General features: G+C 38.7%; 1 protein-coding gene across 1 annotated transcript; it reads left to right on the plus strand.

Annotated features, from left to right (window-relative positions):
* The first annotated feature begins 1,005 nt into the window (after positions 1 to 1,005).
* On the plus strand, positions 1,006 to 24,434 carry LOC120520108 (solute carrier organic anion transporter family member 1C1-like). The gene is made up of 7 exons (XM_039742727.1): positions 1,006 to 1,197; positions 10,722 to 10,917; positions 12,161 to 12,320; positions 13,339 to 13,523; positions 18,593 to 18,657; positions 21,190 to 21,307; positions 23,067 to 24,434. The coding sequence occupies exons 1-7, from the start codon at positions 1,047 to 1,049 to the stop codon at positions 23,338 to 23,340; spliced, it is 1,149 nt and encodes a 382-aa protein (XP_039598661.1). The 5' UTR covers positions 1,006 to 1,046; the 3' UTR covers positions 23,341 to 24,434.
* The last annotated feature ends 566 nt before the right edge of the window (positions 24,435 to 25,000 follow it).

The following is a 25,000-nucleotide window of genomic DNA, read 5'->3' on the forward strand; positions in this document are numbered from 1 at the left end:
CGTTACATTAACCATTTAGTTACCTTCAGTCCTTTTCTTACGTTTGAATTAATTCACTATAACAACTTCTTATGTAATAATTTGCAAACATTATATATTAACTAAAATTCCATACCTGTTCTTAACAATATTTTCCTTTTGTCAATTTACTGTTTAGATACGCAGTCAACTGGACAGTGTAGGCTTGAGAATGTTGTGTTATTTTACCCATTTCTATTTCCCATGTAATTTACATTTAGTGGTTACTGTTCTAGTCTTCTCAATTAAACGTATCCTGTCACAGATCCACAGTGCTCATTGTCTACTGTCAAACTGCTTGTGTTTTGCTTCATTCTGCTGACTTGTGGCCCTTGCTAGTGTCCTCTTGAGTAATTTGTTATCAGTTCTTTCTTTCTCAACCAGACAGAACATTAAAATACAATTCCTATACCACATGCTGAAAAGTGAACTTGTTTTTTTACATGCAATACTATAATTATGGTCACTTCCATATACACATCAATAAAGAAAACATTTTTAATTTGAATAATTCTAATTATACATTAAAAATAAATCTCTTTTGATATTATTACATTTGTTGTACTGTATTATGTTATCAGCACTAGGAGCACATGGCAATGTTGCCATCTCATATTTGACAGTGCTTTTGATCCAAATCTGCTCTTAGTTGGTAGCCTTCTATAAAGAGTCAACATGTTCTTCAGCTCCCACCATTGGTCTTCTGTGAGGAGTCAGCAAGTTCTTCAGATTCTTCCACGGGTTTCTAGATCACATACGTTCAGTGTGTTCTAATCAGATCATGAATGCTTTTGAAATTAAATTGTTTTTGTACAGCTCGTCTTTCTGAAATAAAATCCTGTAAATGAGCAAAAATTTTGCCAGACAGAAAAAGGCACAAGTGGTCACCAATCCAACTGACTAGGATTTGTGCTTTTATAGTGGCGCTCCTGATAGAAATCTTATGGAACCTGAATTGCAGATTTGTACATAATCCTTGTTTGATAATTTTAACATTGTTTCTTTTTTTTGCAGATTTCTTGCCCTCCATGAAAAGGTTGCTAACGAACAAAACCTACTTCCTGTATCTGATTACAAACATTATAATGTTCAACGCCTTCATCATATTAATAACATACTTACCAAAATACTTTGAGCAGCAGTTTGGAGAATCTGCATCTAAAACAAACTTTTTCATTGGTAAGGGAATCTTTGAATGAAATGTACTAAAATCAAGGAGGAAAGTACACTGAGTTGAATGAAAAAAATATATAATAATGGAGCAAAACAACTTTGTACAGTTATGGTTAAACAAGTCTTCCAAAGAAAAAGATTCACGTGATTTCTGAATTTGACCTATTTCTAGCTGAAAAACATTAGAAGATGTAGCCATGGCGTAACATTCAGGAGCGTTTAAGGGACTTAGTTAACTGATCTGAAAGTTGGTGCTTTTAAAATTTTTAAAGTTACTTCATCAAAGAGTCAGTTATCACATATTTGTTTATTAAATATTGTTGTAACAATGAGTCATATTTAAAAATAACAGATATAATAGAATACCATTACACATGGTAGTTGGCTTGTGATGACACAATAGCTTTCATGGATAGCAGATTCCAATTCAAGTGATGTAAAAATGGCATTGATTGATGTCCTATTGTTAGTTGTTGGTTATTTAGGTGATCTATGACTAACTGTCTTAAACTAAATTCTTAAACATAGCAGTTTTGAATGAAGTACCTTTGGGGATGTGATAGAATTGTTCCCCAAATTCTGCCCTATGTCTTTCAAAGAATATACCCTCTCATAGGATACGTTGAGCTCTAGCAATTAGAACTTTTATTTGTAGTGTAGCTGTGTTTAATTTGGAGAAAGAAGAAAGAATGTCTGTCAATACTCTGATGTTGTGTCACTGGGGACCCAGAACTCTACTAGATTTGAGAGATGTGGTTTTACTCATCTGTAAAAGGCTTGTTCCTGTGTAAATGTGCTGAACTGTTGTGCATGAGATGGGTTTTTGGAAATGGTTTATTACCATATTTTAGCTAAAATCAATGTGTTTGGGTAATTGTGAACATGTGATTGGATACCTGAAATGTGGATTATTTTATATGAGTCATTTTAGATTTTTTCAAGTATGTTTTGATATTTTTTTTTCTCATGTTCTGGGCGGGTCCCTTTGAATCTTATTACATCAATAGTTTTGTTTTTTCCATGCTCCATTCAAAATTTTTCTTAGCTATCACTAAAAACCAACAAGGGGTAAGAAACAAATAATATCTTTTTGGGGGGAGGTATTCCTTTAAGATGATAAATCTGTTCTGTAGCTCTATTCATTGATTGAGAATTACATAATCAGGCCTTTACATTCTTTCACTTCAAAATGGCTCTGACAATGTGCGAGAACTTCTGAATGAGTGATGAGAACCAGTACAGTGACCCCTTTCCCCAGTTTAAAGTTGTATATTGTTGTTTCATGATTGTAGGACCATGATGACAACCTCTGGGTGTGTTCCAGGTGTTCTTTCACTAGAGTCACAATTTTTTAAACAGCCTTTAAACTGTGTGACACAATCCAGGATATTTGTTCTGGTGTTTGACTGCTCTTCCTATTCTTTCATTATGCCCAAATTCCCCAGGATTTCCTTCTGTGCAACAAAGTTGAAGGTTAAAAGCCAGAGGGTACTTATACTTCCCTTTCCATAAGTAACTCTATATTTATTTTTCTAGTATCAGAATGTAGTTTAAGTTAATATGTTTTGGTTTCAATAGATGTATTTTTCATATTTTCTTGTTTTCTTTTTTCACATCACAGCAGCTAACATTTGTTTTAGTCTTGTTAAATCTTTCTGCTGATCCATCACATTGAGTATGAAATACATACATCTTTATATTGGTAATTTGTATTGTTTTTAATTGATTGTTATTGGTTTCAACATTTATTTGAATACTCATGACAAAAAAAGGTTTTCCACTGGCTCTTTAACTATCCTTAGGAATGCACAGTTATGATTTCATCCATATTACTTCTTTAGTGATCATCTTTGCATTGGCAATGTGAGGCAATACTGATTTTGGGATACGTATCAAAAAAAACTCAAGTCAGAAATCATCGAATATTTTTAACTTTCCTTTGGAGAATGACAAATAGAACTTAAGCATTAATGTCTCTGCCATTATTCTCATTTGAACCTAAAAACCATTCATCTTCCCCAAGGATGCTCTCCAGTGCAGACTTAAGTGTTTGCATCTTCTTTCACTCCAGAGGTCTTTAGGCTTCCTCCCGTTTCTCTGTTCAGCCCCACAGCAGGTTGCAGCTGTGAACTACTAGCTCAAAGAACTTGTCCATGGTATTCCATATACAGTACTGTAGATTTACATACAAATCCATAAAGTGAAACTAGAAGATCCTGCAAAAGTTGATCAGCTGCAACCATTTTCACCATATGTTCAACTGAATTAACTCTAGGCTCAATACCACAAACTACAGGACTTGATTGGATCCTAAGCCCAAACATAGAAGTGACTTGCAAGGGGAAGCTGTGCTGACTCCTAATCCATCAAAAATGTCCCATTTCAATACATTGTGGTTAGAGGCAAGATATTTATTTGAGGTCATGATATACACACAGAACCTGCCTAGACAACTAATATGTGTGTCCATTTCTCTTAAGGCCAGCAATACCTAGTGGCAGTCAGAAGAACTGAGCTAAGCTTCTACATCACCCTACTCCTCTTGGCTCATCTTGTGAAAGAGTTGTGTAGGTCAGTGGTTCTCAATCTGTGGGCGGGTCCCTCTAGGGAGTGCGAAATAACAAAAAGCGGGGCAAAGATGTGAAAAAAGAAAACAAAATCGAAAATATGAAAAATACATCTATTGAAACCAAAACAAATTAAATTAAACTACATTCTGATACTAGAAAAATAAATATAGAGTTAGATAAATGTCGATAAAAGTTAAGTAGGTATAATAAAATATGCATCTATGATATATCATTAATTAAAAAAGAACAAATTGGTATTAGGGGGCTCCTTTCAAAAAAACCTTAGGGAGGCGTGATTAAAACTGTTATGAAAACTCGGGTCGCAAATACTTAAAGGTTGAGAAATGCTGGTGTAGGTCTTACCTCATGGGGAGGTTGAAGAGATGGCTCAGATGCAGTCATTCCTGTTTCTGATATCTACATAGATAATCTACCCCTAGCAAAGACAACCTCCTTACTTCCATTCCTGTTTCTGCTGTAGTGATCTGTATCTCCAGAAGTCTGAGGATGTTTTATCTTTAGGCCGGTTCACCAGACTAGAAATCTACTTTAATAAAACGACAGGGGTCTACATATCTGTGTGTTCATTGAGTTGCTATGTCTCTTTTTTGTGCCATCTGGTATGGGATTTGTGAAAGCAACACTAATGTTTGTGGTAAGCCATCCATTGGAATTAAAATTGCAATGCATTTAATTAGTACATATATTACAAAATGCATTCTATTACATGGTGCACTACAAATTTAAACACTGAATACACTGAGGTCTATGTTGATTACTTAGATTTTAACCTGTCTTAGACTGATAGCACAGCTATTTATAAAATAAATCTGCAAGGGCTAAAAAGAAACACGTGGTGTCCCATGTAGGTAATCTCAGTTTAATGACGGTTGCAAAGTAAACATTGAAAAATTGAAAACTAATGGAGTTACTAAAGCACTTCATTGTGTAACATCCATCCACCCATTAATAAACCCACTATATCCTAACTACAGGGTCACAGGGATCTGCTGGAGCCAATCCCAGCCAACACAGGGCGCAAGGCAGGTAATAAACCCCGGGCAGGGCGCCAGCCGTCCGCAGGGCACACATACACGCACATACCAAGCACACACTAGGGACAATTTAGAATCGCCAATGAACCTAACCTGCATGTCTTTGGACTGTGGGAGGAAACCGGAGTACCCAGAGGAAACCCACGCAGACACGGGGAGAACATGCAAACTCCATGCAGGGAGGACCTGGGAAGCGAACCCGGGTCTCCTAACTAGCAGCGCTGCCCACTGCGCCACCATGCTGGCCATTGTGTAACATACAGTATTTCATTTATGATCTGGACAGGCTAGTCTTGTAGTTACAGGCTTTTCGTACACTGGTGTTCCCTTGATGAACATGCGTATCAGTGACTTATATTAGTTTGTTCTGAAAATGTGATCCACATCCACGAGTTATATAATCCACAAAGAGACAGTCATTGCACTTGATCAAAGTGACACCTAAATATCTAAGATACTATTATAGTGTTTGTCATATACTTAAACCCTTGTCTACTGTTCAATAACATAAAACCCTCATTTACTGACCTTTCTCATGGAATTACCATCATTTTGTCAATTCACCTTATTTGCCACACCTTCAAATGTATTGAAGTTTCCTTCTTGTTTTATTTCTTTTTATTGTATTTGTGTTGTACTTATATAGTAATAGGGACCAAGAGAGCAATTTAGCACATTGGGTACATTAGCACCTGTATTGACAACATCATGCCCACAATACCAGTCAGGAAGTTCCCCAACCAGAAGCCCTGGATAAACAGTCAGGTACACCACATGCTGCGTGCCCACTCTCTTGCATTTAGATCTGGAACTGAGACGGAGTACAAAGCTGCAAAGTACAAACTAAGAAAAGCCATCAAAGCAGCCAAGAGGCAGTACAGAGAGAAGCTGGAGGGCTTCTATTCTACTGCTGACTCTGGACGTACAGTATGTGGCAGGGCCTACAGCACATCACAGACTACAGGACCACCACCAGCACAGTCAGCTTCACAGACAGTCTGCTGGATGATCTCAACACTTTCTACACCCGCTTTGAGACATCCAGCAACAGCACAGAGTGGAGGCACATGCACACCTGGACCACACAACCCCCCTCCCCTCCTCCAACAGTCTCTTCAGGTCAGGTACACAAAGCCTAAGGAAGATCAACCCCCGTAAGGTAGCTGGATTAGACAACATCCCTGGGCAGGCTCTCAAAGCATGTGCCAATGAGCTGGCTGATGTTCTCTGCTCCATCTTCAACCTCTCCCTCAGTCAGTGCATTGTTCCGTCCTGCTTTAAGACTACGATTAACATCCCCCTTGCTAAAAAAATCCCACCCACCTGCCTGAATGATTACAGGCCGGAGCACTCACTCCAATCATCATGAAGTGTTTTGAAAGAGTGGTGCTGGCCCACATTTAGAGCAGCATACCGGACACTCTGGACCCCCTGCAGTATGCCTACAGGCCCAACAGGTCCACCTCTACCTTTAACACAATAATCCCCCATAAATTCACCCATAAACTGTCTGCACTTTGCCTGCATCCCACCATCTGTGATTGGCTTCTAGACTTTTGACTGGCAAGTCTGTCAGGATTGCAGGATTTCAGCCACCATTATCACAATCAAAGGCACCCCACAGGGATGCGTTCTCAACCCTATCTTCTACACCCTGTTCACCCACACTGGTGGGACAACACTGCAGTGTTTGGGGCGGCCTACAGGAGGGAGGTGGACAGTCTATTGTCATGGTGTGAGGGCAACAACCTCACCCTCAACACAGACAAGACGGAGATGATAGTGGACATGAGGAAGGAGAGGAGACCCCACTGGCAACTGTTCATCTGAGGGCTTGAAGTGGAGAAGGTGAGTAGCATTAAATACCTGGGGGTCTACATCAGTGAGGACCTCACTTGGATACTTAACACCACACAGCTGGTCAAGAGGGCTCAACAGCGGCTGTACTTTCTGAGGATGCTGAGGAAGTTTGGTGTGTCGACTAAGATCCTCAGCAACTTTTACAGCTGCATTGTTGAGAGCATCTTGACCGGCTGCATCACCATGTGGTACGGCAACACTACTGCTATGGACCGCAAATGCCTGCAGAGAGTGGTAAAGAGTGCTGAGAAGATCACCAGGACCCCACTGCCCTCTCTGCAGAGCATCTACAACTTCAGAGTCCACAGGAGAACTGCCTCGATCCTCAGGGATGGGACTCCACCCACCCACCCCCAACACAAACTGTTCACACTTCTACCCTCAGACAGGAGGTATAGAAGAATGAAATGCAGGACTTCCAGACTAAAGAACTCTTTCTTTCCCAAGGCCATTAGACTCCTAAATAACTGACTGGAGTTTATAACCATGGTTCACCTCATTCTATTTACCTCACACAACTGTATTTGACTTGCCCATCACACACCCACCTGCACAATTACACTTTAGACTTCTTTTCTGTTTTTATACTTTATGCTGCCTCTCTTACTTATTATCTATCTGCTACTTATTATTTATCTTTATCTATATATGTTGGTTTTGTCATTTGGTGTGGACAGCAAAGAAAGAATTTCATTGTACAGGGAAACGTGTTTCCTTACTGTGCACATGACAATAAACTTTGAACTGAACTGAACTGAAGAAGAAAATAGTTCAGTTGAACTGAACTGAACTGAACTTTATTTTCTTCTTCTTCTTGTTTCAGCTGCTCCCATTAGGGGTTGCCACAGCAGATCATCTTCTTCCATATATTTCTGTCCTCTGCATCTTGTTCTGTTAAAACCTACACCTGCATGTCCTCTCTCATCACATCCATAAGCCTTCTCTTTGGCCTTCATCTTTTTCTTTTGTCTGGCAGCTCTATCCTTATCATCCTTCTCTCAATATACAGTACTCAGCATCTCTCCTCTCCACATGTCCAAACCAACACAATCTTGCCTTTATATGGGTTGTAACAATAATGACCACAAGACATTGTGAAGGTTTGGGGTAGCCACCCATATAATTGTTCCCGGCTGCAAAACTTCTTAATAATTAAATCCATGTTTACACAACTCAGTTCAAAACAGAACTAACTCAGTAGTAACAGCATGGCGGCTTTAAAGGCCATTAAAGGAAGTAATGTCATCAGGACTGGAACCGGAAGTGACGTTGTTGCCTGCCCCAGAGCCGGGCGGGATTTCCCTAGAATGGTCTGTAAGAGATTGAGAGAGAGAATTAGTGCACTTCGCCACCCCCTGGTCCGGCGTGGAATTACATGTATTTGAGCCCTTTAGTTGCCTCCTAAACACGCGTGTGTGACAGGGTGTATTTATTGATTCATTACAATCAAACTGCTTTCTGAACTTCATACTCCAATGGGAACATATCTATTGATATAGTCACAGAGTATGCCTCTAAACCATCACATAAGAGCTCTCGGTCCAACTTATAAGTGAAGTTCGCAATTTCTTATCCTACTCCACTCTGCTTCTATTCCTCTGAAGTGATCACTCTCACTCCTTCTCCCTTTCTCTCTGTCTAATTTGTTGCTTAACTACAATAATTACAGTCTTCTAAAGTTTTTTCTTAAATATGTTTATCTGTGATAGTGTCACACATAATGCGACTTCAGGTGAAATGCTTACACACCACCTGTCGGTAAAATAGTGTGGTAACGGCCATGTGAGGAAGATGGGAAAAAATACTAAATAATAGTAGTAACACAATAAAATTTAATTAAGTATGTGATTACAATATAAAGAGAAATTATACTGAAATCATTACACTGAGACATCAACACGGGATGCCTGGCACTTGGCATAATTATTCCTAAGGGTTGACACAGTTTTACTAGAAAAGTTAATTCTTGAAACCATTAAATTAGCAGACACACAGTCTTTCCACATCTGCCTGCTGCACAATATTTTTATCTTTATATTTTATAACTAGCTGTAGCTTTGTCCAAACAAAAGATAATTTAGCATTGTCAAGTCCTGAATTAATCCACATTTTAAATCACTGAACATGCTTCTCGTCTGTCAGTTCACGCATGTACTATGGTTCTCATTTTGATTTACTGCAATTCAACACTTGTGCATTACGTTCATGAGTAAAAATTTGTGTTATTGCTTAACTGTTGAAGTTAATGTAACATAGCAGAGCACCAAGATGTAAAATTGTGACAGCAAACAAAATGTTTTGTATGTTTAGAATACAATCTTTTACACATGATAATAACTTTTCCTTCTTTCTGGTCCTGTTCACTTATAACAATCACTCCCTCTCCAGCCCCATCTTACCTACTGTAGACTTGCAATCTCTCTTATGTCCAACCATTCTCCTTTATATATTACTGTCTTAAATTCTTAAAATTGATATCAGCATAGATAGTCTACTCCTGGAAGAGACAACCTCCTTAATTCCATTTGACCTGAGTGCCCACCACTTCTGTTGCTTTGATGCTGTTAGTCTCTCAGCTGCTTTACTATCATCAATGTTGAAGGGTTATTATCAAAAATGGTGAAATCTGGAACTTTGTAAGGTAAACGGATTTGATAGTATTTTTAACCTAACTACAATGTGCACTGTGGACACTAGAGGGCACAGCATTTCCTCAAAGCCAAAACACAAGTGCAGACACACAGTCAAAGGCTTCAATAAATGTGATGTTTTATTAAATCCAAGACTTTATACTGGTTTAAATCCTCCTTAAACAGACTTTTCCCCTGTTTGTCTCCGGCAAGCTTTATCCACCTCCTCCTGACTAGCTCACCTGGATGAGGCTGGGTGGCTTCTTTTATGCCAGACGTAGGAGTACTTTCCAGTGTCAAATGACTACAGCATGTCCAGGTTAGGCGGAACCACCTTCCACGTTGTGACTTTTCTATAGCTCCCTCTGGTGGAACCCACACATCCCAACAAAGCTGTTCTCTTAAAACTACAATTCCAAAGGTGCCCTACAGGAGTATGAATGGGAGCTCCGCCTGAGGGAAGGTGCTACCTAGCATACTGTGGGAATAAACAGCCTCCAGAGACAGTCCTTCCCTGTCCCACCATTCTATCCTGGCCAGGAAAGGTACTACAAACAAATCTGGCTAGGATGCTGGTCCATCCACCTTTGGCTTCCCATATCATACGTAAGGAACTATCCTCCCTCTTGGTCGTGATGCCCATCCATTCTGTTTGGCATATACAACACATAGCACAACTAATATAACAATTCTCATTTTAATCTTATTTTCAAACACGATTGGTCTAAATCAGGGTCATTGGGGGTCAGAATCTGTCCCTGAAGCATTGGGCTCAAGGTGGAATACAGCACTGGACAGGGTGCCAGTCCATCAAAGGGCAAGAATAGCAACTGCAATACATGATTTACACTAAGAAATGAACATTGACTTGAGGTAGTCCACTGTATCCTTGACTTTAGCAAAATGGTCCTAAACAATACATGACAAGGCCAACTTTCACATTTCATATTTTATCTAGAAGATGCCTGAATTTGGATTCTTTAAACCAGGAAAAACTGACAATTCAATTGTTCAGGAGCTATATACTGTATTTTGTGATAAATACTGAAGGGGCAGCATGGTGATGGTAGTGGTAGCACACCTGCTCTGCAATAAGGACACCAGGGTTTGCATCCCAGGTCCTCCATGAGTGGAGTTTTTATGTTCTCCCAGTGTGTTCCACTTTTGTCACAGTGACCCTAGTATGTGTTTGGCATGTGTTCGGTCCTCCTGTCCAGCATTTATTCCTGTCTTGTGCCCCTGTGCTATCTGGTGTAGACCCCAGCAACCATGGTCTGGATTAAAGCAGGTTAGAAAATGACATGACATTAATATAGAAGACATGTAAGCTGCCTATGTATTATAGATGCTAGTAAACTAATTTCTTTGAATTGTAATATTCATAGATTCTGATTCTGATTTGTCTGTTTCTTTAGGAATCACCAATATGCCTGCTATTTCTCTGGGCATTTTATGCAGTGGGTTTATAATGAAAAAATTCAAACTGGATGTCTATAAAGCCGTGAAGTTGGGCCTACTGACAGGCATTCTTGGATTACTTGCTACATTGCCTCTTTTTGCATTGAGCTGTGCGAATTCGGACATAGCTGGAGTGACTGTTTCTTATGAAGGGTAAGGATATTCACAGCTTGTAATCTCTTTGAGGAATTGCATGTTATGCATATTTAAATGTAAAATCATGAACTTAAAGAGTGCAGTTGAAACATTACAAGGCTACAAAAAAGGACATAACAGTGCCAGAAAAAGTCCAGAGAAGAATAACTAGGGAGAATGCAGGGCTTCAGGGGATGAATTGCGATGAAAACTTAAAAGAGATGAGCCTTTTCAGTTTAAGGAAAAGAAGATCAGTACATTGGATTGAGACTGTTACTTTAAAATGAGTTCAACAAGGACACGGGGACACAGTTGGGAACTTGTTAAGGATACATTTTGCACAAACATTAGGAAGTTTTCCTTCACACGGAGATCCACAGACACATGGAATAAGCTATAAGTGGATTGGCCGGCGAACTTCATTGGGCTGAATGGCCAGTTCTCATCTAGATTGTTCTAATGTTCTAATTAACCCCATCGTATTGAAGTTGATGGTTGTGTCTCTGTTTTGATTCTTGTATTGGCTATGTACAGTATCACCAATGTTTTCTTCAGTACTGTTCCAAAGTATGAAGATATGCAAGTTCATGCATCTTTCACAAAAAATCAAGCAGTGGGTTTCTTACAAGGACTCTAGCCACATGCACGCACCTTAGCAAAGATCTGCAGAGAAAACTGGAAGGTCAAAAGATCTGCATGAGCAACCCAAGTGTCACCAGACAAATAAGCTGGCTTTACATAATCCTCCATTCATAATTCCAACCTGCTACTCAACTAACCTGCATAATGTTTGGACTGTGGCAGGAAACTGGAGCAGACAGAGAGAACATAGAACAACTCCACACTGGAAACACTCAAGACGAGAAAACCCTAGTTACTGGTGCTACCATTTTGCCACCCCTCACATACTCCAAAAAAAGCATTTTTCTAGACCTGCGGTGGGTTGGCACCCTGCCTGGGATTGGTTCCTGCCTTGTGCCCTGTGTTGACTGGGATTGGGTCCAGCAGACCCCCGTGACCCTGTGTTTGGGTTCAGCAGGTTGGAAAATGGATGGATGGATGGCATTTTTCTAGACAGATTATATTGGGCTTTAATGGAAAACTGGAAACATGATTATGATAACTAAGTTGAGTTTGTTATAAACATTTTAATAATACAGTAAGACTACTTTATTATTCTTTTTTTTATTTTGCAGAACAGCACCATCTACCCACCAGTTTTTCACTTGTTGAACCATTCATTTCTTCACTTGCCTTTCAGAGTGCCAGTTGCCCAGCCGAGCAACCTGTTGTCTACCTGTAACTCTGACTGCCATTGCTCCACGTCTCAGTGGGACCCAGTCTGTGGTGAAAATGGTCTCACCTACATTTCTCCCTGTTTAGCAGGATGCAAACAGTTGCAAGGATTTGGAAAAAATACGGTACTGTACTCAGTGGTCTTGAAAAGCACTTGGCATGTTGACTCAAGGTTGTTTTGGCTTTGAATATTTTACCAAATTTATTTCTTACAGAAAGAATATATTTATGAGTCATCCCTCATTTCTGGTTGGTCTATAGAGCATGTCTGTGCCCACCCCTTTCTGCTTCTGCACAGGGGGGCTTGTCTTTTAGTAGCATAATTCACAAACAAGAGCAGGGAGTGACGAGCTGTAAGTTAAATGGCCCATTTATTATGCACTGCTCATTCTGTGTTACCTTAGTCATGTGTTATAAAAAGAGAGCATGACTGGTCCCTGCAATAAAGGATAGGCAACCTTCATATAAGCCATGGTAACATGATAGTGCTGTGGAGTTTTCTGTTATTTCACATATCTGGGTTTATTATTATTTTCTTACTTTTTGTTTTAAGGCCTGGTCTTAATTTATTTTCTGGTCAAGAGTCTGAATGGCTCACTCCAAGTCATGGTTGGTTTTCCCTGGTCCCTCTACCTCCACAAAGATATGCAGGTTAAGCTGACTGCAGATTCTAAGCTGGCCTTGTTGAGTGATCGTGCCCAATGATGGACTGGTGTCCTGTCCAGCTCTTGGGTTAAGTTCTTGCTTACCCTACCTTTTATTGGAATAAACAGAGAATGCAGCACTTGTCTATGGTAGTTAGAAATTTTACATTTGGATTGTACTACCCGCAAGTAAGGGGACAACCAAACTTCCTTTGCAGGGTCAAGCATGTTCTTCCAGAACTAACTATCTCCTTAAGGAGAAGAACTGCTGAGACTTTCATGTTATCATTATTAACACAAGGAACACCCTACAACCATCTTTCTGTTTCTCCTGTACAATTCCAGAAAACATATAGATCACTCTGTCAATAGAAATAGAATGTCTGCCCATCCTCGTCAGGATGAGATGCTCATAACTATTTGATAATGGGATGTAAAAAGGTACAATAATGGACTATGTGACACTGCATGGTTTCTAATGCATCTTTTTCTTGTTTAGACATATCAGGACTGCAGGTGTATTGCATCTTTCCCATCAGGAGCTTCTAACTTCTCCTCCACACTGGGACAATGTCCACGAGACAAAAAGTGCTCCAAGATGTTTATCTATTACATTGCTTTCCAGTCCCTCAGCTTTTTTCTCTACTCTCTGGGAAGTGTTCCCATGTATATGCTTAATCTAAGGTACAGCAATCTTCTTTCAGTTAGCAAATAAAAGGTGACTGTTTCTTTTAGCGTTTATACAAAATGTGAGCACTAGTGGCAAACAAACAAAAAAGCTAAGCCTATTTTAAAAGACACCTTTTTTTAGAATGTGTGTTTAGATTGGAGATATTGTGTATATAACGTAATTTCCTCAGTTGCTTTCTTCCAACTACATGTTTAAAGGAATTCTCCAGCTGGAAATGATACTTTTTTATTAGTAACTTACCCCATGTAGTTTGTAGTAATGGCCGAAAAAAAAAATTTTATCTCATATTTTCTTGAAGAATGGAGAGGAAAACATTATGATATAATACAAGCCAATAGTGACCAGTGCTGTACAATTGCAAACAATGTGAAAAATGCTAATGGAATAAAAAAAACCTTGTTTCACTCATGTCACATAACCCATATGTCAGTTATCTGGTTGTATGCTCAAAATGTGCAAAATGCATGCTGTTTTGTTTAAACTTTGTTAAACTAGGGGGTTCGCCCCCTACTCACTTCATTCGCCAACCCACCCAGCCTGCACTACACGCCAGCCACTTGGAGTCTCTACCACTCACGTTATGAAGAGGGGGACGATCTTCCGAAACCTTCTCTTAAACAGTGACACAATGGGGAACAAATACAATTTTTTTTACCTCCTCTTTGCTCAATCAGCTGCTTGCTTGCTGTTGCTGCCGTGCCACGTGATCTGCATCTCCTGCAGCGCTTCAAACATTTAAAATCCTGTACAGCAGGTATCCTTCTCTTTCTCTTTTATTTCCAGCCCCGGGCATGGTTAAATCTCTAACTGCTGTCTCGCGGGATGTGAGTTCTTGATATTTTTTAGTTTAGAATTTAAAAACGGAATAAGAATCTGAAAATCTAATAACATCACCTTAAAGATTTGATAAATTCTGAAAAGAATGATACCAAACGTATATATGTAGGTTTTAAAATAAGCCTGTTTTAAAGTGTGACAAAAAACATGACATAAAAAGTCACATAAAATCGTTGCACTTTTAGACTTAGGATTTTATATATACTGTATAGTGTAGATATAAACTACTGGGATTACTAGCACATATCATAAACAAAAACCTAAAGCAGGGGTGTAATTCACCGATTCCACTTCTAACTAAATTATATTCCCTTTATTTTAATAGCCTTGTTTTTAAAAATTCAGTCATCTGAATTGATTCTTTTCTTCTTTTAATGGCAGCCAAACGGAAATGAGACGAACCAACAGATGACCTGCTAAGCCAGGGCTTCAAACTACAACCATTTTCTTAATTAGAAGCCCTTTCTTGTTGTTAATTAAACCCGTTATTTCATTCCATGGCTTGTTGCTGCTCTCATTCTGTCACAGTAGACTTTTCCTAAACATCGAACATTGTCAAGATAATTTGGTGACCTGAGCAGATCATCCTTACTGAGACCTTCACCTTTCTTTATTTTCAGATATTGTGTGATAGGCACAGGTGAACTGGTCGTGTGTTGGCTCATTTTGTGTCTCATTATTGTTTGGCTGCTAATTAACAAAAAAAGAGACAATTCAGGGGTCTGAATTCAAGTCAATTAAAATTAAAGCAAAAGAAGTTAATAAGCAGCAACTGGTCGCTAATTAAGAATATGGTTGGAATGAAAACCTGAGCACCAGAGTTGGACACCCCTGACCTAAAGCTTCATGGGAATAGCTTTTTTACTTGAAGACAGGACTTTTCACCAATGAATGAGGGGGAGATGGTAATATATGACTGGATAATTTACATGAAGGTTATGTGACACTAGTAATGTGAGATTAATTTTATTTTTTCCATGGATGTTTTTCACATTTGGTGATTCTAAATTGGCCCTAGTGTGTGCTTGGTGTGTGGGTGTGTTTGTGTGTGTCCTGCGGTGGGTTGGCACCCTGCCCGGGATTGGTTACTGCCTTGTGCTCTGTGTTGGCTGGGATTGGCTCCAGCAGACCCCCGTGACCCTGTGTTCGGATTTAGTGGGTTGGAAAATGGATGGATGTTTTTCACATTGTTTGCCATCACACTGCATTAGTTACTATTGGTTTTTGTTATGTAAAAAACTTTTATCTCTCCATTCTGCTTGATGAGATTAGATTAATTTTTTTTTCTGCTCCCACTTCAAACTACATTTGTAAGTAACATAAAAAATAACATTTTGGGGTTGAGTATTCCATCCATCCATTTTCCAACCCGTTGATTCCTTTCTGATTTAATAATGCACTGGTGGAAGAATAAATTTTGACTTCTTCCTCAGTGCAAAAATAGGCCAGCAACATCACCAGTCCACACTTTTCTTTGCATTATTTCACATCATGATTTTTTTCCAAAGTCCCCACATGATAGATACCTTTACCCAGCTACAAGACAGAAAAATGTGAATGTTAACCTTTAAAAAGTATGTCACTCAAAGTTTTTATACAAGATGAACTTTTTAAGTTGCATTTCTTTTAGAATTTGCACATAATTTGCATCAGTTTAATAATTACAGGGTGATGCAGAAAGTGACATTGCTGTCTCACCTGGTCCACAGTCCTGGGTTCACATCCTAGCTCAGCTACTGTCTGTGCTGTGTTTGTAAGTTCTCCAGCCACTCCAGTTTCCTCTCATATCTCATGGCATTGAGGGTTAGGTTAACTGGCAACTTTAAATTGGCCCAGCATGAGTGACTATCACTTGTGACTAACTGGTACCCCGTTCAGTGTTGATTCTTCTTTTGCACCCAAGGCAGTAAAACCATCAAGACCATGTACATTGTATAAAGTGAGAATAAACAGCAGGACTTTCACATTTTTTTGTGTTGAGGAAATAAATCTTAACGTATTTACAAGGGCTTTTTTGCCATTCATCAATATAAATATCAAAGTAAAAACAGATTATTCCATATTATTCTAAAGTAGAAACCCTTGAGTAAAGATACACCCAAACATGTTCTACTGTAGCCAGCTGTCTTTAGATATGACTTATTTAACTGAAGGTGAAAAGTAAGGTATCTCCCATGAGCTGATGCTGAGTCGAGCTGCGTTTTTGGAGTTTTACCAGAGTTGAGTAAAGCAGTTCCTTAACAATCAAGACAATCAGTAAAGGTTTAAATTAAGCCTCACAAGACCTTTCAGAACTTGGATCTTCCTACCTGTGTTGTGAGCTTGGCGTTCCAAAGAATGTAAGTTCCAGTAAGTTCCAAAACATATAGCAAATGTATTCAAAAATGTTTACTAGAGGATGGGAAACACCATCAAACATAGCTAGTAATAAAGGCAGGCAATGAATATTTATAAAATAAAAAGGTTTATTTCACAAAAAGCTCTGTAAATGCACAAAGCTACATAGAACACACAAGGCAAAAAGGAGTTGCCAGCAAGGGCAATCCAAGGCAAATAAGTCCCATTACAAAATAGTCAAAATACATTGCAAAATGGTCAGAAATGTAATAAAACCCCAAAAGCACAGAACTAAACTGGAAAACACCCTCTAAACTCCAAAACAAATTATAAATGACCTGCCAGGAATTGTGGGAGACCCTTTGAATTTACAGGGCAATGGACAGTAACTGGGTGGTGGCCCCTCTCTTGCTGGACCACCCTCAAAACACATGGAACATACCACAGGCTTAGAAACAGATACATATAAAATGTAAAGAATACTATAAATCATCATGAAATGAAAGAACACATAAGTAACACACAGAAATAAATCAAAAATGTACAACAGAGACACAAAGCAAGCATTTGAACCCTAGCCAGGGGAAAGAACCTGGCTGAGATATAAAAAGAGGAGATTGTGTTTCAATAATATTCTGGAGTTTTAAGAGGAAGCAACAAAGTATATAATCACGGGGATAATGCAGTATTCTTTACTTTGATTTTAGAAAGATTTTGATAAGGTAACACGTGAAAGGTTAGTGATCAAACTAAAATAAAACTAGATAATTGAATTACTACAGTGCAATGTGTAGAGAGGAGCAAAAACGGTACAATCCCAGAAAGTGAAAGGCTATTGTAAAAGGAACTTTTTCTATATTACACACATTCTAAGTGTCAGAGATCTGAGCTGGGGCTACTGCTCCTTTTAATTTATGTTGTAATGTGGTCAGATCAATCAAGGTTAAGAGTTGGGACACTAGCTAGGTGAACCCTATTTAATAGGCATAGTGAATAAAAAATATGAGGCAAAACCAGGCGAAAATAGTGAAAAGGGAATGTTTCAGTCCATTGTCTTCTCACAAAGAGGGTGACTACTGGAGAAATTCATCTTTTTGAAGAAAACACATGGAACATAACACAGGCAGTTTACATACAAAAACAATATCAAAAAGAAAGAATAATGCACATGATTGAAAAAAGCATTATAAACGCATCAAAAACAGACATAAAACATGAATTCGAACCCCAGTTAGGAGAGGACCCCTGGCTGAAATGTGACAAACTGAGTGCCTGGGCACATGTCAGAGAGGGTTAAGAGAATTAAGGCAACTTTAAAGCAGTTGCTCTCTTCAAATATGAAAACAATTGGCTAATGAATGATTGAAAGTCATTTTGGATGTTCATTTTACCAGAAAGTTTAAATTATTGCAAGAAATAAGTCTCAAAGAAACCTACACTAAATATGAGCTTTGGGAGGAGAACATAACTAATCTGTCATTTCTTTCACTTTATAGCTATAAATAATTCAGAATGAGCTGTACAATTTCATTTTTACTTTGGCACTGTACAGTTTGTGTTTATTAATGGACAAAAATTCCAAATAAAAATATTAAAATCCTTTACTGTAACACAATAAATCTTGGGATGTAACATTCATCTTTTTTTTCTTTTTTTGAATCTTGTTTTTGATTTGTATTATTTATTTTGGCAAACCTCTGAATTTAGCCATGACATACAGCTAGTAAGCAATGTCCTTACACATTTACTATCTCTTACAAGCTGTGTGTCAAGGCATTTGAAGTCAGCATCCAAAGTGATCTGTAGCTAAAATGTACTGCAGATGATAAAATGTGCTACCCTTTGAATTTTTTTTTACTAAATGTCATGTTTTACTGTATTTGGCCAGGTGTGTTGAACCAGAACTAAAATCATTGGCTATTGGCATTTTCACGATGGCAATGAGAACATTAGGTGAGCAGAAATTTTCTCTTTCTTTCAAATAATTCTGACATCTTTTTGCCATTGTATCTGTGCATATATATTCTTGCCCTCTCCACAAATGTTAAAAAGTATTTCCTCTCTGGAGCTTTTAAACCTGAAAAAGTGATAACTTCACTATTGGATCTCTGAATTGTTAATGTCAGTCAGAGGTGCTTAGAATCTGTCCTGCTTTAGGAAGTTTAGTGTCCTCGCATGGTGTGTCAATTGTAAGTGGTCAATACTGGCTTTGCAGTAGTAGTCAGATTGTCAGGTGTACAGAGTACAGTGAAACTCTTACTAACATGTCCAATCAATGCAACATGTGATAGAAATTTCAAATCAATATAATTGATGTACTTCATATTCTTTTTCTTCTTCGTAAATGACAGGAAGTTTCTAGCAATGAGTGGCAGAGCATGTATACGTTATCCTTCAGATCCATCTCAAGTCGCCTTTGTGTCTGTACTGTATCTCTCTGTTACTGCTCCATATTGTCTTGCATAATACTGCAAGCAGCATGCTTTACTAATATGTTCAAAAGACATAAAGTACAAGCATAGGAAATTGCTGTGTCTTGTAGCTGAATGAAACATAAGATCAAATGAAGAGAAACTTTATTACATACACATCTGCTGTACATTCTCTAGTGACAACAATCCTTCCTTTTACTAAATCAGTGTAAGCTTCACAGACCATGTTGTTTTACTCCCCCTTTTCCTTTTAAGGCAAACCCACCTTCATACTCCTAGCAGTCTTAACTATAATTGATCGACTAAATTGTATGATTTTGCTATGTAGTTCGTTTTTAATGTACAGTATATAAATATGAAAGACACTAAGAAGTCTCTGTATTATAAAAGAAAATCTTGAGATGAGACAAGATTATTGCCAAGACATTTTTTCAAGTCCCATCCTCCTCTCAACCATTTCAGGTTTACGGCCCACGACCACGGTCCTCTCACCTCTCATTCATGTGAATGCTTTTGTCAGACACAGTTCCTGCACTCTCCGCTCTTATAAATTATTGCGATCAAATTGGCAAATTGGTTATATGTGTATCAATAGACTATTCTGAAACAGTTGGTGGTGATGGTGCAGAAGATGAAAACATCAACTTACAATATCCCATAGAATATCTACAACCGTTAACACCATCCGGTCTTCCACCGGCCAAATTACTGTTGAAAGAAGGATGTATTGTAATGTTATTGTGTAATTTATGTATGAGTGATGGCATATGCAATAGGTCAAGATTAGTTGTATTCAAAGTTGGTCAAACAATTCTGACATGTAAGGGAAAACGTGATAAGGCAGACTCATGTGTGGAATGCTCAGACCTTGAGTCCTTTGCACAAATATTTTTCTGTTTGCTAAAACAAAGCATGCTGTTACTTGGTTTCGTAAAGCTTACTTCTCAGACATGAATTAGTACAAGGGAACGAAGAGGACATTCGTCTTCCACACATGTAATATTTTAACAGGCGACAAGAAAGGTAATGTAGTACATTTTCCACGGATAATATTAGACACCAAAGGAAATCTTGATATGCCATTCGTATTAAAATGTTTACATTTTCCTGTCAGAATAGTTTTTGCTACGACAATTAACAAATCACAGGGACAAACATTTGAAAAAGTCGGTTTATTTATTACAGAGAAAGAAATGATGGAGAGAGAAATTATACATGTATTTATGTATTATAGATACTGTATTATGCTCAAAATAATGAAGAAAGTACAAATGAGTGTGACAAGAATAACAATACAACCTAAATCAGTGCTTGCTACCAGGTGGCTCTCTGTTATATTCTGGTCTGTCTTGGTCTTTGGTGCCACATAGCCTGTCAATGATGACCTTGCTTACTTGTCCATGATTGGAAAATGACACAGAGGGAAGTTCTACAGAATGCTAGCCTCTTACTGTGCCCTGATGCCCCGACTCACCAATGAAACAGCTTTGCACAGTATCACCCAGTCTTGTCAGGTCGGCATTTTCTCCAATTTCCAAAAACAAGAAAGAAATGATATACAAGTGGAAAAGTGGCCCTCTCTGGTCAATTGTCTCCCTTCGCAATTCAGTTGCTTTGCTCAATTGTGGCCTGTCCCTGTCCTGGCCAGCTGTATTTCTCCATGCTAGCTGGCCAGTTTTAAAAATGTACTCATCCCTTCCTGTGGGGGTGGCTCATAGCCTGTCCTTATAACACTGGTTACATGAAGATTGGTGAATGCCTCCATCATCCTGCCACAAATTACATTCCCCAAAGCAGAACACTTCACTAAACTAAACTCAACTATATATTTTTAGCAGTGATCGCATTCCAAAAACTTTGGGGAGTTTTCAATTACTTTCTTAAAGAAAACTCTTTCTTTCTTTAAGACACTTATTAATTTATATAGCAATTTATAACAATTAGAAAAGATTAAACTTTAATCTAAATTACGATTACAAACAACAAGTTACAAAAAATACTACAATACGCTGTAGAAATCTGTAAGAAAATTACCATTTGTTTTTTCATGCAGCTGGGATACCAGCCCCCATTTATTTTGGGGCCATCATTGACTCTGTTTGCATGATCTGGGGAGTCAGAACATGTGGAGGAAGAGGAGCATGTCGGATGTACCAGATGGATAATTTCAGGTAAGGGGCTATTTTATTTTAAGAAGAGCCTTTCGGGGTCTTCTCTGCCCACTGCTATCAGACAATTCAATGCTTCCACCTGATGTACTCTTTAGGTTTATTGATTGATTGATTGATTTGCTGCATTCTTGTTTTTAATGTTTTTGCTGCTGTATACATTTGAATTTCCCATGCAATTAATAAAGTTTATCTAATCTGTGAATATTTTATGAACATGTTGATGGGAGCTGGAAATCAGTAAGAGTATCATCACTACATAAATAATATGGTGGGTTAGTGTGAAGATTAATAAAGAGAACTGTTCCTAACAAATGAAGCAAGCAATTGGGAAATGGAAATGTAGTGTGAAAGAAGCAGACACTGAGACAACCAGAAGTCCAAAAAACACCCAAATTTATTTTTTCTTTGTTTTACAGCACCACACAATGCTCAAACTCACAATGCTCAGTCTCCCCTTTGTCTTTTCCTTTCATTTCTGTTCTTTTTACTGCCGCTGCCTCATTCCTCCACTCGTAAGCTCCGTCCTCTGCCTCCCGACTCCAGCTCCCCGAATGGAGTGAGGCAGCCAGTATTATGTTGCACCCGGATGAGCTCCAGGTGCGCCCTGATGAACTTCTTTCAGCACTTCCTGGTGTGTCAGAAGTGCTGCATGGGCACCCAGAAGCACTCCAGGTGCATTTGGTTCTTCTTCTGACAGTATGTCTTGGTGTAGCGGAAGTGCTGCTATCCAGGGGTCCGGCATTGTCCAGGCGCCCCCTTGCGGTGGCCACGGACCCCAACAGGGTTATCCAAGCTCCCAATCCGTGGCCCTGATGTAATCTAGGGTGGCTACCCTCTTGTGCCCTAGGGAAGATATTACCCCTCTCCTGGTCCTTCCCTTCTCCAGGTGTCCCGGTGGGGTGAGGTCCCCGGTCATCTGTCATAGTAACTAAATCTAGACTGGGAATGATGACAGGAAAGAAAAAATAAGAATATTCTTTAGCAGATTTAAATCATAAACAGGCGGTTTATATAATAGCAGATCCAGAGCTGAGAACTCTGCAGATGTCAGGATTTTTTGTCATTTATATTCACTGCACATTCAACAACCCGGCAGTACATTACTTGTCAGGAGGCATTCAACAGTTCAAAATACTTCAGATAGTCAATAAATGCAATATGCAGTTCATACCATAATGAATAATTATAATTAGCAGCTCACTCTCCAGATCAGGTCATTAATTCCTGCTGTGAAATATTTAAAAGAAGAACTATAAGGAAATAAATAATTATGTATTCCTGCTAATTAAATCTGACCAAACATTCACATTGCAGGTTGTACAGCTGTCCTTTTATATTGCACCCTGGAGTTCTCTTTTACTGTAAATTCCCACTTAGAACTGTTTATCTCTCCAACTTACCCCATAATCACTTTTAGAAAGTAGAAGCCTTTGACTTTTCTTCTTCAACCCCAACAAATGTACAATCATGGAGGTGCAAGGCTGTGCTATAACTTGGACTCATACTTACATGGGCCTGTGTATGCAGCTTATGATATACAATAAGCATATAAAGACTTAAGTGCATACACAGATACACATTTACACCTACATTTATACCTTTGCAAGCTCACTCAAACACACGCACACATACATAGAAAAAAAGGCAGATAAAGAGCGTCGCCAGAACTCATTTTCTAAACAATAACAGACTAACTGCATCTCCAGCTATCAGCAATAACTTGGTGCTGTTGGCTTATTTTCTTTTCTTTTATTCATAGGTACCTCTTCCAGGGAATGATCTTGGGATTCCGCCTGTTGGGCTTTGTCATTTTTGGATTTGTCATTTTCCGAGTTAAAAAGAAATTTAAAAATGATCAAAAAGAATCACCTGCAGAGGTCCAGCTCATGGTCAAAATGGACACAGAAGGCAGACCCTGTGGGGTAAATGTAGAGCACCTGGCAGAGAAGGAATTAGAGCCAGTGCTTAGAAACTTGTCTTTTTACCTGGAACTTTATTTTTTTTTAAATATTTGTCAATTGTTACGCTTATAGTTTTAATTACAGTACACAAAGTGGAATGGAGGCATCATACATTGGGACCGAGAGCAAAAGAAGAAGCGGAAGCCCATCTCTGATGCCTAAATGCAGGAAGCACATTGTGTCAGATGTTCAGAGACTCTCCTGAGTTTGGACCTATCTGAACTCTAAAGAAACAGAATTTGCTAATTGAAAATGAAAAATGGGTTTTAGAGTTGATTTTTATGACTGAGCATTTATATTGTGGGGAGTGTGTCGTGATTCAAAAATCCAAATATACAGAGCGTGCAATGAGAAAGGTTCCTTTTAATCATTTTTATTAAAAATGTATTTACACCTAGTGGGCTGACATCAAAGCAGAAATTTCTTTTGTGAATGTTGGTATAAAGTATCATAATTTCTACTGACTTTTTGGTAGCCATTTATGAGCCGCCTGAAGTGGTTGTATATTGTGGTGATATTGTTATTGTGAAAAATCAAACATAGAAGGTTCAGCTTAGGGGGACAAAAACGTTTGATAGTTGTAGCACTTACTCACCTATAATCCAGAGCTGAATGAGTACAGTCTCCATGTTAAGAACATTGGGCTCTCCATATAAAGTGTTGTGTGGTGTGGTGGGCCTATCCCTGCAACAGCAGACACAAGAAAAGAAAAAGCCCTGGATGATCCGCTTGTTCTCTTTAAAGCACAGTTACTCACTAACTCACCCACACTCACACTTATGCAAAACTTAAAAGTAATCAATAAACTTAGACAGTACTTCTGGGCCAGGGTTTGATATCAGGAATCTGGAGCTGAGAGGCAGCAGGCCTAACTTCTGAAATGTTGTTCCACAAAAAATTAAAAAGTAAATAGATGGAGCTGGTTGAAGTAGAATGGATAAGGGCTATATTTTATCACACAAGGATTAAAATCCTGCTCATCTGTCTAGTTTCAGCCATCCCAAATCATGTTCATGTGTGCCACACACACTCAATGCCAAGCTATGTGTTAATGTATAACTAGGTCAGTAGTTTTGTTCACATCCCTACGTTGCACCAGCCGCCGACAAGAAAGGTCCTTGCATCATGTGACGCTGAAATGTAATAAAACAGGTTGACATTGTAAACCACTGTCTCCATTGTTATTTTCCTACAGTTGATCAGACCTCCTTCCACACACCACGCTTTGTATCTACTCTATTCTCACACTCCATTCTTTCAAATATGTAAAGCATTTCAATTCAGACCTCTTTATCTGCCTCACTCTGCGCTGTCTGTGGAACGCGGCCGCAGAGAGCTTTAACAGCTCGGCACATCCACATAAAAACAACAAGGAGTGAGCTTTCTTGAAGGCTTTTATTGGACATACCTCGTTGTAAACTGAAATATATACAAAAAGAACCATACAGGTATATAAAGGTGTAGAACCAAAGACAATAAATAATGATTTACAAAGCAATACATAGCAAGCATTATACAATAAACAATAAAGCTTTTATAAATGATACTTAGAAGGTGAGTGATTTCCACAGTTGGATCAAGACAAAGAGAAGCACGTAGACAGAGGTTCAAATTGCTGTGTAGCACAACTAACCAGACCTAGGGGTTTATATACCTTAAATATACGCTTTAGATGTGACCGAAACAAGGCATAATGGGGTGAGACACATGGGGTGGATATAATTTAAATGTT

This window comes from Polypterus senegalus, unplaced genomic scaffold (genome assembly GCF_016835505.1).
Source record: "Polypterus senegalus isolate Bchr_013 unplaced genomic scaffold, ASM1683550v1 scaffold_1445, whole genome shotgun sequence".
Lineage (NCBI taxonomy): Eukaryota > Metazoa > Chordata > Cladistia > Polypteriformes > Polypteridae > Polypterus > Polypterus senegalus.

Bases quoted from the DNA above. Each gene is read 5' to 3' on its own strand.
- LOC120520108 (XM_039742727.1), top strand. From the start codon at position 1,047: ATGAAAAGGTTGCTAACGAACAAAACCTACTTCCTGTATCTGATTACA. The intron at 12,321-13,338 runs GTACTGTACTCA...TTTCTTGTTTAG, and splicing joins AAGGATTTGGAAAAAATACG to ACATATCAGGACTGCAGGTG. The intron at 21,308-23,066 runs GTAAGGGGCTAT...TTTTATTCATAG, and splicing joins TACCAGATGGATAATTTCAG to GTACCTCTTCCAGGGAATGA.